Source organism: Acinonyx jubatus, chromosome A3 (assembly GCF_027475565.1).
Source record: "Acinonyx jubatus isolate Ajub_Pintada_27869175 chromosome A3, VMU_Ajub_asm_v1.0, whole genome shotgun sequence".
Classification (NCBI taxonomy): domain Eukaryota; kingdom Metazoa; phylum Chordata; class Mammalia; order Carnivora; family Felidae; genus Acinonyx; species Acinonyx jubatus.
Window position 1 is genome coordinate 8306117 of NC_069388.1, and position 13632 is coordinate 8319748.

General features: G+C 46.9%; 1 protein-coding gene across 1 annotated transcript; it reads right to left on the bottom strand.

Annotated features, from left to right (window-relative positions):
- Nucleotides 1-579: 579 nt before the first annotated feature.
- On the bottom strand, nt 580-12831 carry PFDN4 (prefoldin subunit 4). Its single transcript, XM_027046608.2, has 4 exons — nt 12579-12831; nt 5134-5241; nt 4179-4319; nt 580-977 (listed from the first exon to the last, which is right to left on the bottom strand). The coding sequence occupies exons 1-4, from the start codon at nt 12600-12602 to the stop codon at nt 846-848; spliced, it is 405 nt and encodes a 134-aa protein (XP_026902409.1). The 5' UTR covers nt 12603-12831; the 3' UTR covers nt 580-845.
- Between the last annotated feature and the right edge of the window lie 801 nt (nt 12832-13632).

A 13632-nucleotide genomic window follows, 5' to 3' on the forward strand; every position in this document is an offset into this window, starting at 1 on the left:
TCCAAAACGTGTATCTTGGGGGCGGTGGGGGGAGCAGCAAGGGATAAATGTACCGGTTAAGAAAAAAGCCTTACCTGTAACCACCTAGCTCCTGAACTTCCACACCATTGCCAGTATAAGCCCAATTAATTACAATGCTCTATCACAAAGTCTAAAACAAATAATAAAAAAAAAAAACGCTAAATAGTCCTTCCTCCTGGTACATTTCTTGGTTTCTGAAACATTCTTCTGGCATTCTGTTCCATGTACGCGGCACAACATGCCCCAGCAGGTCTCAGCACCGTCTGGTTCTTTCACCAAGGTCTAGGACACCGACATTTACATAACAGACACGTGAAATACGTTATGTCTAGATACGACATGTACTACGTATATTTAAATGAAATATGTACATTCAGCAGAGGACAAAGTTTCGGTGGTGAAGTTAGTAGTCGGACGTAGGACGGGATCTTTCTGTAGTCTTCAGCCACCTCCAAATACAAACTGGAAGAGACGTATGTAAGCAATATGACCCAACGGCTGAATTTCCTTACAAATAAAAATTGCACCAAATATTCTAAATAATATAGAAACATGAAAGGTTGCTCAACCAATTTTAATAACATGACATAAAGCCCCTACACTTGATAGAATCGTTATGCAAAATACATAGATGAATACTGTCTTCTTTTAAAAATATAAAATAAATAAGCAAGACATGTGAAAATAGGCAAGTTTCCATTAAATAAATGAAAATTTTAAAAAAAGAAAATTTTGCTTTCCATATCATTTGAAGAAGGGAAATTATCATTTTAAACAATATTCAAGTTTATTAAACAAATTAAAAAAAAAGTATTATAAAATGTTTAACTGTCATCAGCTTCGAGGTTTATGTTGCTCCCGAATTTTGCATATAACTGAACTTTCAAATCTGCTAACACCCGCTGAATTGATTCCACTCTGGCTTCTAGGGCGTCAATTTCTTCTTGCAAATTTTTCTGGAAAAAATAAGTTGTTTAAATTAATTCTATTCAACGGATGGTTTCTGAGCGTCTGTAGATGAAGTAACATAGGGGAAGATTTCTAGGTCAAAAACTTTCTAAACTTGGATAGGCAGCTAAGTGACACTGATAATTAAATCTAAACCAAAAGTCTGAATGCAGCTATTTTTAATTCATGATTTATATTTGCTTATTATAGAATACATCAAGCCTGTTTCCTCAGTTTTTGCTGATTTAAAACACAAAATTGATAAAAGAAAATTAATTCCTAAATTGTCATATCCTAATAAAGGAAGAGCCTCTATTACAAACACTTCTGGTAAACAGTTTATCAAAGGCCTCGCTTCTGACCCAGCCTCTTCCAACGTCCCCCCAAAATAACTACGAAACGAGAAGAAATGACAGAAATTCACACTACCACCAGTAATTTAGAAGAACAACTTATAGTCAAAAGCTCGCAGAAATTTTCACTAACTGCAAGGCTCCTGGAGCTAGACTTTGAGAGACAGCAGTAGTGGGTGCCTCATTCATGAAACAGATCAGCGCCGCCCACATGAAATGCATGGAATATGAGAAGTTCCTTCCTGGCCAGGATCAAAAAAAAAGGAGTTCTCCTTAAACATGACCAAGAAACTCTGTCAGTACTGGGCATTCTTCCCTTGTTCCCCTGCACTATTTCAATGTTATTCTTTTAGAAATCTGGCCAATGAATCTCAAAGTATGGCCCCCGGATCACTTGGAAACTTGTTGGAAACAAATTCCGGGGCCGCACTCCAGGCCTCCTGATCGAGAGATTCTTGGGATTTCGGTGACTGAAATTGTCCACAAGCCCTCTGGGTGACCCCGATGCCTGCTACAAGTCTGAGAACCACGGCGGTAAGAAAGAGAAAGGAGATGAAACTCCTCTACCCAGAAAACCTAGTTCATGAATGAAATTGTAACATGCAAGGAAATTATTTTAAAATCGCAGACCCTACCACATTATTGCACATTTCTTAAACCCCCCCCCCCCCCGCGAAAGGCTCCCCTTTGCCTTGGGCCGGGAGAGCAGAAACCAGTCCCCGGGCCAGATCTAGCCTGACGCTCGTTGGCACAGCTTTACTGGAGCACCACCACGGGCGTGCACGGACACTCCCTGCTCCCGTGGCAGCTGCGACAGGGCCCAGGTGGCCCACAAAGCCTCAGATACCTGCTGCCCGGCCCGCACAGGATGTTCGCTGACCCCTGCTAAAATAAAGTCAATTCATTCAACTTGACAGACAGAGTTCTTTAAGATGTGGCCATGATTTCGGATGTTCCCAAATCTCCAGCAAATTAAACTCTTACTTGTATTTTTGTGCCGTGATCGTTTTAGGACCATCCACACACGACCACCCCGCATCCGTCTGGAACATCCCGTCCTCCTTTCCAGAGAATACCCACTTACTGTAGAGCTGCTTCACCCCTTTGCCAGGGACCCCCTCCTGGCCCTGATGCCCACGCCAGACCCGGTCCTCCGGCCGCCTCTCTCCCCACACGGCCTCCCGCTTGTTAGTAGTTTGACTTGTTGAACTTCCTCTTTCCATTTACACTACACACTCTGTGCAGGCAGGAACCAGGCATGTTTCGTGGTTTCCCTGTCCTCCCTCCACCCCCCGCCCCCCAAAACCCCATGCCCTGCTCCATGGCAGAACCCGATAGAGGGTAAGCAGTCCACAAATACTTCTGGAATGAATGCATGAATGAATGAATGAATGAATGTATGAATGACCAAATAAAGGTTCAGTACCTGCGGGGAGAGGGAGGACAGTATGTTCAGAGCAGTGGACACAAACGATAAACTATCTTGAAATACATCCAGCAAGACTATTTCAGGGTGATTAACAAGGAACAGAATTATAAAATTTTACTACGAAAGAGAAGATTTAAACCCAAGAGGAGACATCAATGTTTCTGCGTGGAAAATTCTAGAGTAAAAGGGTTGGTTCTTCCCACAGGTTTATTAAATGTGGGTTTAATTCAGAGGAAGTTTTGCTTTCTGTGACATTTGAAGAAGGGGGACTAACATTTTAAATAATATCTGGACTGATTAAGCAAACTTCAGAAGAATTAGGAAACGTTTGATTTCTATCAGCTTCTCATATGCACAATGTGATTGTTCTTCTCATAGACGGGTGGAGGGCATGTGAACTGGAAACTAATTTCATACCGTATCTCAAATGCCTTAAGAGTCAATAAATCCATACTCTGACTCAGTAATGACATGTGTCTGATCATTTCCTTAAAAGAATTTCCTAAATGTGAAAAAGCCTCAAGTGTAAGAATGCTCATTATAACATGACTGTGGGAAGATACTGGAAACAAGTGGACAGTGTCCACCAGCATGATGTGAAACAGTCATCAAAAATGTTGTTTTTAAAGCATGTGTGTGTGGCCCAGAGCAGGCCCCTGATGACTTTCTGCTGGACAAAGGAACGTTAAATAGAACCGGATTTAGAACTGGGCAAAATGTGAAGCAAACCTACCCAGAGAAAAGAGAAGGTGAGAACATGAAAGAACTATATGAAAATGTTAATTAAGGATGATTATCTCCGGGAAATGGGATTCCGGGTGATTGCCGCTGTCTCCCTTATCATATTCTACAGTTTCCACACAGTTGGTTAGAGCACGGGTTCTGCAGTCAAAAGGCCACTCCCTCCGTGTCCCCCTGAATGAGTCCATGACCTTCCCCAGCCTCTACCCCTCAATTCTAAATTGGGATGCGTGGTCCCTACTTCTCAGAGCCCTTGTTAGCATTGAACGCAATCACGCCCGCCAGGCTTTCGGAGCATGCCCGGGACGCTGGAAGAACCCCCGGAGCGTCCCCTCGCAGCTGCCGTTCCCTGACGCCTGGAATTAACGTGGTCCGTATAGCAACACACACCCTGACTTAAGAGCTAGACTCGGGGCGCCCGGGGGGCTCGGTCGGTTAAGCGTCCGACTTCGGCTCAGGTCATGATCTCACGGTCGGTGGGTTCGAGCCCCGCGTCGGGCTCTGTGCTGACCGCTCGGAGCCTGGAGCCTGTTTCGGATTCTGTGTCTCCCTCGCTCTCTGACCCTCCCCGACTCATGCTCTGTCTCTCTCTGTCTCAAAGATAAATAAACGTTAAAAAAAAAAAAATTAAAAAAAAAAAAAAAAAAGAACTAGACTCCCTCGCCCAGGGAGAGACTTCAACATACCTTCGCTTCTTCTAACATTTCCTGTGTTTCTTCTTGAGAATGGCTAATGAAAACATCACCAATTTGATAGGGTATCATTAAGCAATCATCATCCGCAAGCATGATGTCCTCACAGGCATCTTCTAAATTTTGGAGTTGTTTCTATACACACAAAAGGAAACAGCCATGAAAAGCGCACTCAAAATTCCCTGATAGAAGCTGAAACGGCCCATTTTAATCTGGGGACACCAGCTCCGGGAGAGATCCTTTCACAAAGGTATTCTTACACGAACCGAAGACTTTCTTACAGTTTTAGAGGGCGTTTCATAAGGAAGCAAGCGCTGAAAAGCGAACTCCTACACCGAGCTCTAGCGATTTCCAGAGCGGTGTTTCCAGAACACGCACTGGTGCTGGGCAGCGGGTACCCGTGGCCACTCAAAGTGTCTCCTACCCTAAGAGTTTCCACTTTGGGAATTCTGCCTCCCTCGGTAGAGTAAAAACAAAACACACCTGCACTTCGCAGCCTTGCCTGATAATAGGATGAAAGCGGTAATAACTCAAATTCCACCAATCAAATGCACCCGAACTGGACTTGCGCGCGGAGGGCCCCACGAGGAGAGGCTGGGCCCGGGCCTGTCGCGCAGGCGGGCAGGGACGGGGGGTGGCAACCCAGTGATCTGCCGGGCAGCTTCCCCTGGGGAGGGAGGCGGCTGGTTCCGGGATCACCGGCCGCGTTCTCGGAGACGCCGTTCCCGGACCTGCTCCTGGAGCCCCGGCCCCGGCTCATACCCTCAACGACCTCTAAGTGCTCACACGCCCCTCAAGCGAGGTCTTTCTTCTTAAACTGACTAGAGTGGATCGCGTCATCTGCGACACAGAGCCCAGGGAAATATAATCACATACTACCGAGTTCAGTTTTAAAAGCTGTAGTCTAAAGACCTTTTCCTTCCTTAAATAAGATACGTTTCTTCACTACCTTCTTTACTTCTATTTCCTCCTTCAGCTCTGTGATTCTACTCGTATTCCGTGCAAATTTGTTTATCTTTTGTTGATCTTCAAAAGTAACGTTGACGTCTTCTGCAGCCTGAAAAAAAAAATGTTTAATTTTTTGTAGAATTAATTTTAAGGGAGAAGGTATAGGTTGGTTTTTTATATGAACTCTGAAACAACTCAATAAACCATTTGCCCTCATACAGTCGAGAACCACAAGAGGTACAGAAAATCACAAACACAGGCGTTATACTTGTTTGCTCCACGAGCTCAAGATTTGTTCATACATCTGGGGCAACTGGTTGAGCGTCCGACTCTTGATTTTGGCTCAAGTCAAAAGCCCGGGGTTGTGGGATCGAGCCCCATGTTGGGCTCCATGCTAAACATGGAGCCTGCTTAAGATTCTCTCTCCCCGCCCCCTGCCCCTCTCGCCCTCTCTCTGAATAAAAAAAAAAGATTTGTTCATACATCTATGATCTCTTCTGACATCCTACAGAATGATACCTAAGCTACAAAAACACTTCATATATAAACAACAATTAGGAGTAAGTCCTAAATCAAGTCAGCCAACTTTGGCCTGGAGCACAATTTCTCGAGTTAGAACATTTGTCATCAAGATACACCAGAGAGCAAAGATGATGTGGTAACGAACTCTGGCAAATGCCTCACACCAGTTTCTTCTCTCAGACTTAAAACCTGCCTAAGCTTACTGAGGCTATCAGAAATCTGAGTCTCTGTTTAGCACAGATGACATACTGGCAAGAAGGTTACTATGCATCTCAGCGGCTATATTCCACACAGAGTAAAAATTATGTTTCTTTTATTTTTTTAAGTGTTTACTTATTTTGAAAGCGAGCGAGAGCGAGAGAGAGAGAGAGAGGGTGCGAGCATGTGTGCATGAGCAGGGGAGGGGCAGACAGAGAGGGAGAGAGAGAATCCCAAGCAGGTTCCACTGTCAGAGCAGAGCCACATGTGAGGCTCGATCTCACAAACCATGTGGTCATGACCTGATGAGAAATCAAGAGTCGGACACTTAACTGACTGCCACCCAGGTGCCCCCAAATTATGTTTCTTTTAATGCAAAAGCTTTTACATACCTTAATGAAGAATGAGGGGCACCTGGGTGGCTCAGTCGGTTAAGTGTCCGACTCTTGATTTCAGCGCAGGTCATGATCCTACTGGTTTGTGAGTTCCAGCCCCACATCAGGCTCTGCGCTGACAGTGCAGAGGCTGCCTGGGATTCTCTCTCTCCTTCTCTCTCTGCCCCTCCCCTGCTTACGTGCATGCACACACACACACACACACACACACACACACACACACTATCTCTGTCAAAATAAACATTTAAAAAAATGTTTTAAAAAGGGGGCACCTGGGTGGCTCAGTCAGTTAAGCATCCAACTTCGGCTCAGGTCATGATCTCACAGTTGGTGAGTTTGAACCCTACATCGGGCTCTGTGCTGACAGCTCGGAGCCTGGAGCCTGCTTCGGATTCTGTATCTCCTCTCTCTCTGCCCCTCCACACTCACGCTCTGCCTGTCTCCCTCTCTCAGAAATAAACATTAAAAAAAATTTTTTTTTAATTTTTAAAAGAGAATGAGGTGTAATGTACTATATATATAACATGATTAAAATCAAACGTTTAAAAATATTTAGTGATTAAATTTGAAAATTAGAGTACTTAGATGACAATCTATAAAATCATAAAAATAACAGCTAACATTTATTGAGCTCTCACCGTGTGCCAAGAACTTTCTGAAGTTTATCATCACTGTTAATCCTCCAATAAATCTTAACAAGTAGGACCATCAGGAAGTAGCACTATTTTACAGATGGAGAAAGTGTGGCACAGAGAGGGTAGGTAATTTTCCCAAAGTCACACGGCCAGTAAGTGGTGGAACTGGATTTCAACCCAAGTAAGTTGACTCCGGGTCCAGACAGGTCCTCGAGCTCTCAGAAATTAAAGGGTGAAAATGTGTGTGGGCACGTGATCATGCACAGTTGGAAGAGGCAGCAAGAAGTCCTCGACTTTCACCAGATTCCCAAAGGAGGACCATATGTTAAAAAAAAAAAAAAAAAAAAAAATATTTAAATACCACACTCTCCCTAGAGTTTCCCCTCATTTATAAAATAGGAATAAGAACACTGGATTACAAGGTAAATGAGGGGGGAGAGAGGGAAGGAGAGAGAGGGAGAGCGTGGGCCTTTCAGCAAGGATTATTTTTGCTCTTTGGTGAGGATTCACAACAACCACACCTCATCCTTTTACCTGGTTTCTCATGACCAGTCACATAAGAGGTGTATGCTTTTTTTGTTGTTTTTAATGTTTATTTATTAATTTTGAGAGAGAGAGAGAGAGAGAGACAGAGAGACAGAGAGAGTGCAAGCATGCAGAGGAGGCAGAGAAAGAGAGAATCCCCAGCAGGCTCCGTGCTATCAGTGCAGAGCCCAAGGTAGGGCTGCATCCCACAAGCTGTGAGATCACGACCTGAGATGAAATGAAGAGTCAGACACCATCGACTGAGCCACCCGGTGCCCCAAGAGGTGCGCACTTTGATTTCTCCAGAGGTAGAAAGTCAACCTGTTGTGTCAAGCAAGACTGGAGCCCAGTGGACAGAATGTCAAGGAAGAAGCCTAGAACTCAGCCCTTCCCCGTCCCGGGCTCTAACCACACCACAGTTTCTCATGCATCAGGCTCAGCATCAGAGACCCAGAGGACATCTTGAACAAATCCTCTCCATCACAATACATATAACTTTGAATATTCAACTTTGTGCGTGATTTTTAGGAATATGGAAATTGGGAAACACGGGGCTACACTACAGAAGCAAAGTCCATATTCAGATATCTTGGCCTTCAAGTTATTTTGCCTACATGAGAACTACCAATTCCCAAAGCAAACAGGGCGCGGAGAATTCTAGAGTTCCTGCTTGCCTGCTGAGTTGAAACACTGAGCCCCTGAAAACGTGAATATGTATTTATAGACACATTTGTCATCCTGAGGTTTTCACGGGGTTATTCCCGTGAAAGCAACTACCACAGGGCTGGCCTGATGCACAATGGAGGCTAATATAGTTTCTGAATTTAAATGTAAATCATGCTTGATCAGACTCACATACAGTTTCTGAAAAGTTGTGGAGGAATTTGGCTGTTTTTCCAAAGCAGGCGCTTCCTATTGTGGTCTCACCACACAGTAGCCCCCAGAATGTACTTGGGGCCTAGAGTCCATTTCCTTAACGGTGGTTTTTTTCACCGGCGTTAAGGGCTACAGGTGGTGAGTGAGGCAGCGTGAGGTCAGTGTGTAATCTGTAAGCCACCCAGTGGAGTTCTGTTTACAGCAAAAAGTGAGAACTCAGCACCTTCCATGACTAATAGCAGTGGCTTCTGTTTTCATCTCACTGTTCTAGAACACTCCTACACTGCTTGAAGCTTCATTGTGGCAGGGAGGGGCAAATTCTACACTGGAGATCCCCAGACACCAGGAAGTCCATTTACCCCCTGAAATTGTATGCAGCGTGGCACATACCGGATGCACATTCCTCTGGGACTTCGCAGCTTTCCTCAGATCCTCAAAGGGATTCACACCCCCAAAGGTTAGGGACTTCTGCTTTAAGAGAAGCCAGATGTACTCACTGCTGCTCACAAAGTCATGAGAACCCAAAGAGGAAGGACTTATGCTTTATTTGAGGCGGCACAGAGTGGTGGTAACAATGGATTTAAATCCACAGAGATAGTAACAATGGATTCAAATCCCAGCAAGCAGGAACTTGGACAAATGAGTCAATTTTCTGTAGCCATCTCAGGGTTATCTATAAAATGGGGAAGGTGGTTCCTACCTCGCATGAGTGATAAAATGAGCAACTAGCACAGGGCCTGTGGACAGAATCACCTTTCAACAAATGATAGCTAAGTGCTCTGTTTCCTGAATAATGCTTACCAAAAAATCATTACACAGGAAAAAGACACAAGGATCTAGAAGAAAATCCTGCTACTCCAGGGAGAAATATGACTACTGAAGATGAAAAGTGGAAATTAAAATTCCCTAGACCCTCTTCTTGAGAATCAGCATCTTGTGGGATTATGTGAGGCAAGTGAACCACACTCAGTCTCGCCCCACACCGAGTTTGGCTATTACCAGCAGAATGTGCACTGACAGGTGAGTCCATCGGTATTCGAAAAACCTAGAAGGCAATTCTGGCCGATTTCAGTCTGCCTTTATTTTTGTTTTGTAAAGGTGTCTACCAAGTCCCCAAGACAGAGTTTCGCTTCCTATTTTTATTCACTTTTCATGCTTACAGTCATCTATCTAACAGCTATGTGGTAAATGTTTCCTACATGCCGGGCACAGTGAAGAGAGCCACCATAGTCCTACCCTCCTGAACACCTGCAAGCTTACATTCTCGCGAAGGAGGTGGGCAAAAAGCGAGGTGAACAAGATAATGCTAGATGATAATGACACATGTGATGGGGAAAGTAAACCAGTTCAGGGGTTGGAAGTGTTGGGGGCTAAGGAGTGAAGGGGGCTTCTTTAGGTAGGGAGGTCAAAGATGGCCTCTCCAGGGAGGGGCCATCTGTACTCAGGATCAGAGACAGAAATCGAACACACTCAGTTCCCAGCTGATGGCCAGGAACCAGGTCTTGGAAAGCAGACCTTTTGGAGAGGGGAGGATTGAATCACCTCACCTAAACATTTTCACCAGAAAAGCCGTGACCCGTTGGGATGTAAACGTAAATGTCAAGCACTCCAAATTGTGAGCAGTTTTTACTAAATTCAAAGGACAGTCCCTATGATATTTCACACTCACTCACTGGCATGCCTGTTTGATCCCAGGGTGGGCAGAGGGCCACACTGCACACGCAGGTCACCGACCAGAGTGCTCCCGGCACTGGAAAACACCTGCAGGAGGCTGCTGCATCTATCAGGCCAGTCTTACTAAGACAAAGAAAATCCTTCACGTTCTGGCCACCCCTCCACCCCTGGATATGTTCATTTACCATCTTGGCTCGACCTCCCCCAATTCTCTATTGCTCTAGCCACTCTTTCTTTCTTTCTTTTTTCAAGTGTATTTATTTTTGAGAGGGAGGAGGGAGAAGCAGAGAGAGAGAGAGGGAGAGAATCCCAAGTAGGCTCCGCACTGTCAGTGCAGAACCCAACGCGGGACTGGAACCCAAGAACCGTGAGATCGTGACCTGAGCCGAAATCGAGAGTTCGGACACGAACCAACTGAGCCGCCCAGGCCTCCCTGGCCACCCTCTCTCTAAACACACTCAGGGTCTCTGCAAGTGATGCTCTCCCTCCACAACACCTCATGCCTTTCCAACTTTCCCTTCCCCCCCTATGCCATCGCCTAGACCACACTTTCTCACCAAAGCCTTCTCTGCTCACAAAACAGACTCCCTCCAGCCCTCATGTCACAAGTCCTTTCTCTCATGGGTCTTAGCAGAGTTGGAAATTTTACAGTTTTCCGGAGGGCTACTGAGTAATGCCTGCCCCTCCCCCAGAACAGAAGTTCTACAAGGGCTATGAGGATAAGGGGATAAAAACATCACTGCTGCTATCGCTGCTTATCACCTCCAACTGAAACTGTGACACATTACATGCTCAGAAAGTTTGCTGAATGCATGAAAATGTGTTGGTAATCAAAAATTTTGCCGAGTCCAAGGGTGAAATCGTTTTTCTACGTTTACTTCATCTCCCCGCGCTTCAGTTACCACTTCTGTCAAGTGGGGGAGGGGAGAGCCTACAACTAGTATCTCCTATGGAATTAAAGATCATACCTCACAAAGCGCCCGATTTACTTACTTATTTTTTTACCGTTTATTTACGAACGAGAGACAGAGCGTGAATGGAGGAGGGCCAGAAGAGAGGGAGACACAGAGTCCAAAGCAGGCTCCAGGCTCCGAGCTGTCAGCACAGAGCCCGTCGCGGGACTCGAACCCATGAACCTGAGCAGAAGTCAGACGCTTAACCAACTGCACCATCCAGGTGCCCCGACAAAGCGCCCAACTTAAATACAAAACAGAGGTGGAGTAAATCTTCCAAAGTTTCAGACTCCCCAGAGTCACCATGACCCTGAACCCTACTCCGGTAGTACTCAATAAGAATTTGTGGACGGCAGGCCAATAGAGTGCACAACTCATCCTGGTGTGCCTGGGGCGGTCCTGGTTTTAGCACCCCACAATAGAAGCAATTGGCTCAGACTATGCATATTGCTGAGTAGGAGAGCGAAGGAATTTGAAGTTGAATGACGCCAGCAAATCCCTTTAGCCGGGGGACACTCATCAGACACCACAGAGGTTAAAAATGCTCTAGAATCACAATGGTTGTGCTCATTTAAATCCTACCTTTGCCTCTATGCTTCAGTTGCCTCATCCGTAAAATAAGGAGCAAAGCAGTCTCTCTCTAAAAAGCGTGTAAGGTTAAAATAACGTATACAACTCGCTTAGAGCTGTGCCTAGCACACAATAAAAAGTGAAGCCTCAGTAACGATCAGATGTTATTATGTCCTTGCCCCTCCCCGTTTTATTTGTCTTCTTTCTAGATACTTTCAAGCATCTGGGTAGACTCGGTGAGTTACAAGCTGTGAACAGGAATTCAGCGTGCTTAGTAGAATAAAAGGTGGGCTTTAGGAAAAACAGAATAAAGACTGGGTCTGCACTCCAGCTCTGCTTATTAGCTGAGTCATTTTGAGGCCACTAATCTCTGTTATGTTTCTCCATCTGTAAAATGGGAGGAAACCGTCTGCTAAGTTGCTGGGAGGACCAGAGATAATAAACAGACGGCTTCTGGGCCCTGGCCTATCGTCTATCCTCCATATATAGAGTTTTAGCCTGGAAGCACAGAGACATCGAGTGTGGATGCGGGCGGCTCAGGGCTACACACAGGGGCTCTGGGGTCAAATTGCCTGGGGATGCAGGGTCCTGATCCGCTCCTTACAGCTGCGTGACCTTGGGCAGGTGACTCCACCTCTCTGGGCCTCGGCTTCCTTCCGCGCAAAGGACGGTACCAGCAGCACCCACGCTTGTGGGCTTGCGAGGGTTAAATGTGACAACCCAGGTAAAATGCCCAGCGGTGACGGCCAATGGCAGTCAATGGGACCTCCGGCTTCTCACCCCCGCAAGGACAAGGCGTGGGCCGCCGGGTCCACAGGCTCTCCACGGCCGTCCCCAGCACCGCGAGAGGCGACCCAGAGCTTCCCGAGGGTCCCGGCCCGGCTGCCCCGCCTCGGCCGGCCGGGGGGCCCGGGAAGACGTCCAGGGCGCCGGGCGCGGGGAGGCCTCGCCGCGGGGCCGCTCTCAGGGCCGGTGGGCTCGGCCTCGGGCCCCACGCCGGGCCTCAGAGCTGCACACCCCAGGCAGCCCGCGCCCGGCCCCCGGAGGCCGACCTCCGCCGGCCGCCCGAGCATCCCGCACCTCGAGCGCCCCACTCACCGCCTTCTTCATGGTGGCCGCCATCTTGGGACTGGACTACGACGCGCGGTGGGGAGGGCCGCAAGGGCGCGCCTCGGCCCGGGGCCGCTTCCAGCTCCCTGTCGGCCCAGAGCGCCCCCAAAATACAACACTGTCTCCACATTCCCTCCTACCGCATCACCGACCCGTGATTCCTAACGTCTGGGACTCAGGGAGATAATGTATCCTGGAAAGACTTGGTACATGCCAATTAAAGGCACAGGCAACGCCCTGTGGGCCGACAGAAACTAGGGGGTGTGGCGAACGGCCCCAGGGTTCCGCGGCGGGCGGCAGGGGGCGCCCCGCGCAGCGGGGCGGGGCCGGACGGGGCTGGGGGCGGAGCCGGGGCGGGGCCACGAGTGGACCAAAGGGGAGTTCTCTTTCATCAATCCCACAAACCTTGTAAACCGGCATGCGTTAAACAGAGCTAAGAACGAATGACCTTGGTCTAGAATGTGAGACGTTCGTGCCCTGGTGTAAAGGAGGAGATACTACTATTAATTTATTAAACACTTACTGCGCAATTACTGTGTACCCTGACGCTTGTGCCTCCAAATGTTTTTCTTTTTCTGTGTGTGTGAGGATTCCTTTACACTCCTAAAATTATTGAAGACCCCAAAGATTTTCTGTGTATGTAGGTTATTTTCATCGGTATTCACCATATTTGAAATTAAAACAGAATTTTAAAACATTTATTAATTCACTTAATAAAGAAACCCATTCTATATTAATGTAAGTAACATTTTAAGTTATACAAAATCACTGGAAACTGGCATGGGCCTCTGAAAACAAGTGAGAGAAAAAAGGATGTAAGCATGCTTGGTCAGCAGCCGATAGTGTTTTGTACCTGGGGCTCTGAGTGGTGGGGTGTTCCCCAAGCCAGAGAGAGTCTCATGGCCTGGGAGGGTGTCATTTGATCTGGGCAACTGCTTGGACAGTGGCTGACCCCTGGCAACCATGGTACTGGCTCTGTCCGGCTCAGAAGCCCTCCGCCTCACTCTGCATTTCACGGTCTCCATTCCCCTTCTCTCGCAGC

What these genes read in the sequence shown, in the direction of transcription:
- PFDN4 (XM_027046608.2), bottom strand. Translation starts at nt 12,602, where the DNA reads ATGGCGGCCACCATGAAGAAGGCG. An exon ending in CGGCCACCATGAAGAAGGCG is followed by an intron (nt 5,242 to 12,578) that starts GTGAGTGGGGCG and finishes TTTTTTTTTCAG; the next exon opens with GCTGCAGAAGACGTCAACGT. An exon ending in AAATGTTAGAAGAAGCGAAG is followed by an intron (nt 978 to 4,178) that starts GTATGTTGAAGT and finishes TATTTTTTCCAG; the next exon opens with AAAAATTTGCAAGAAGAAAT.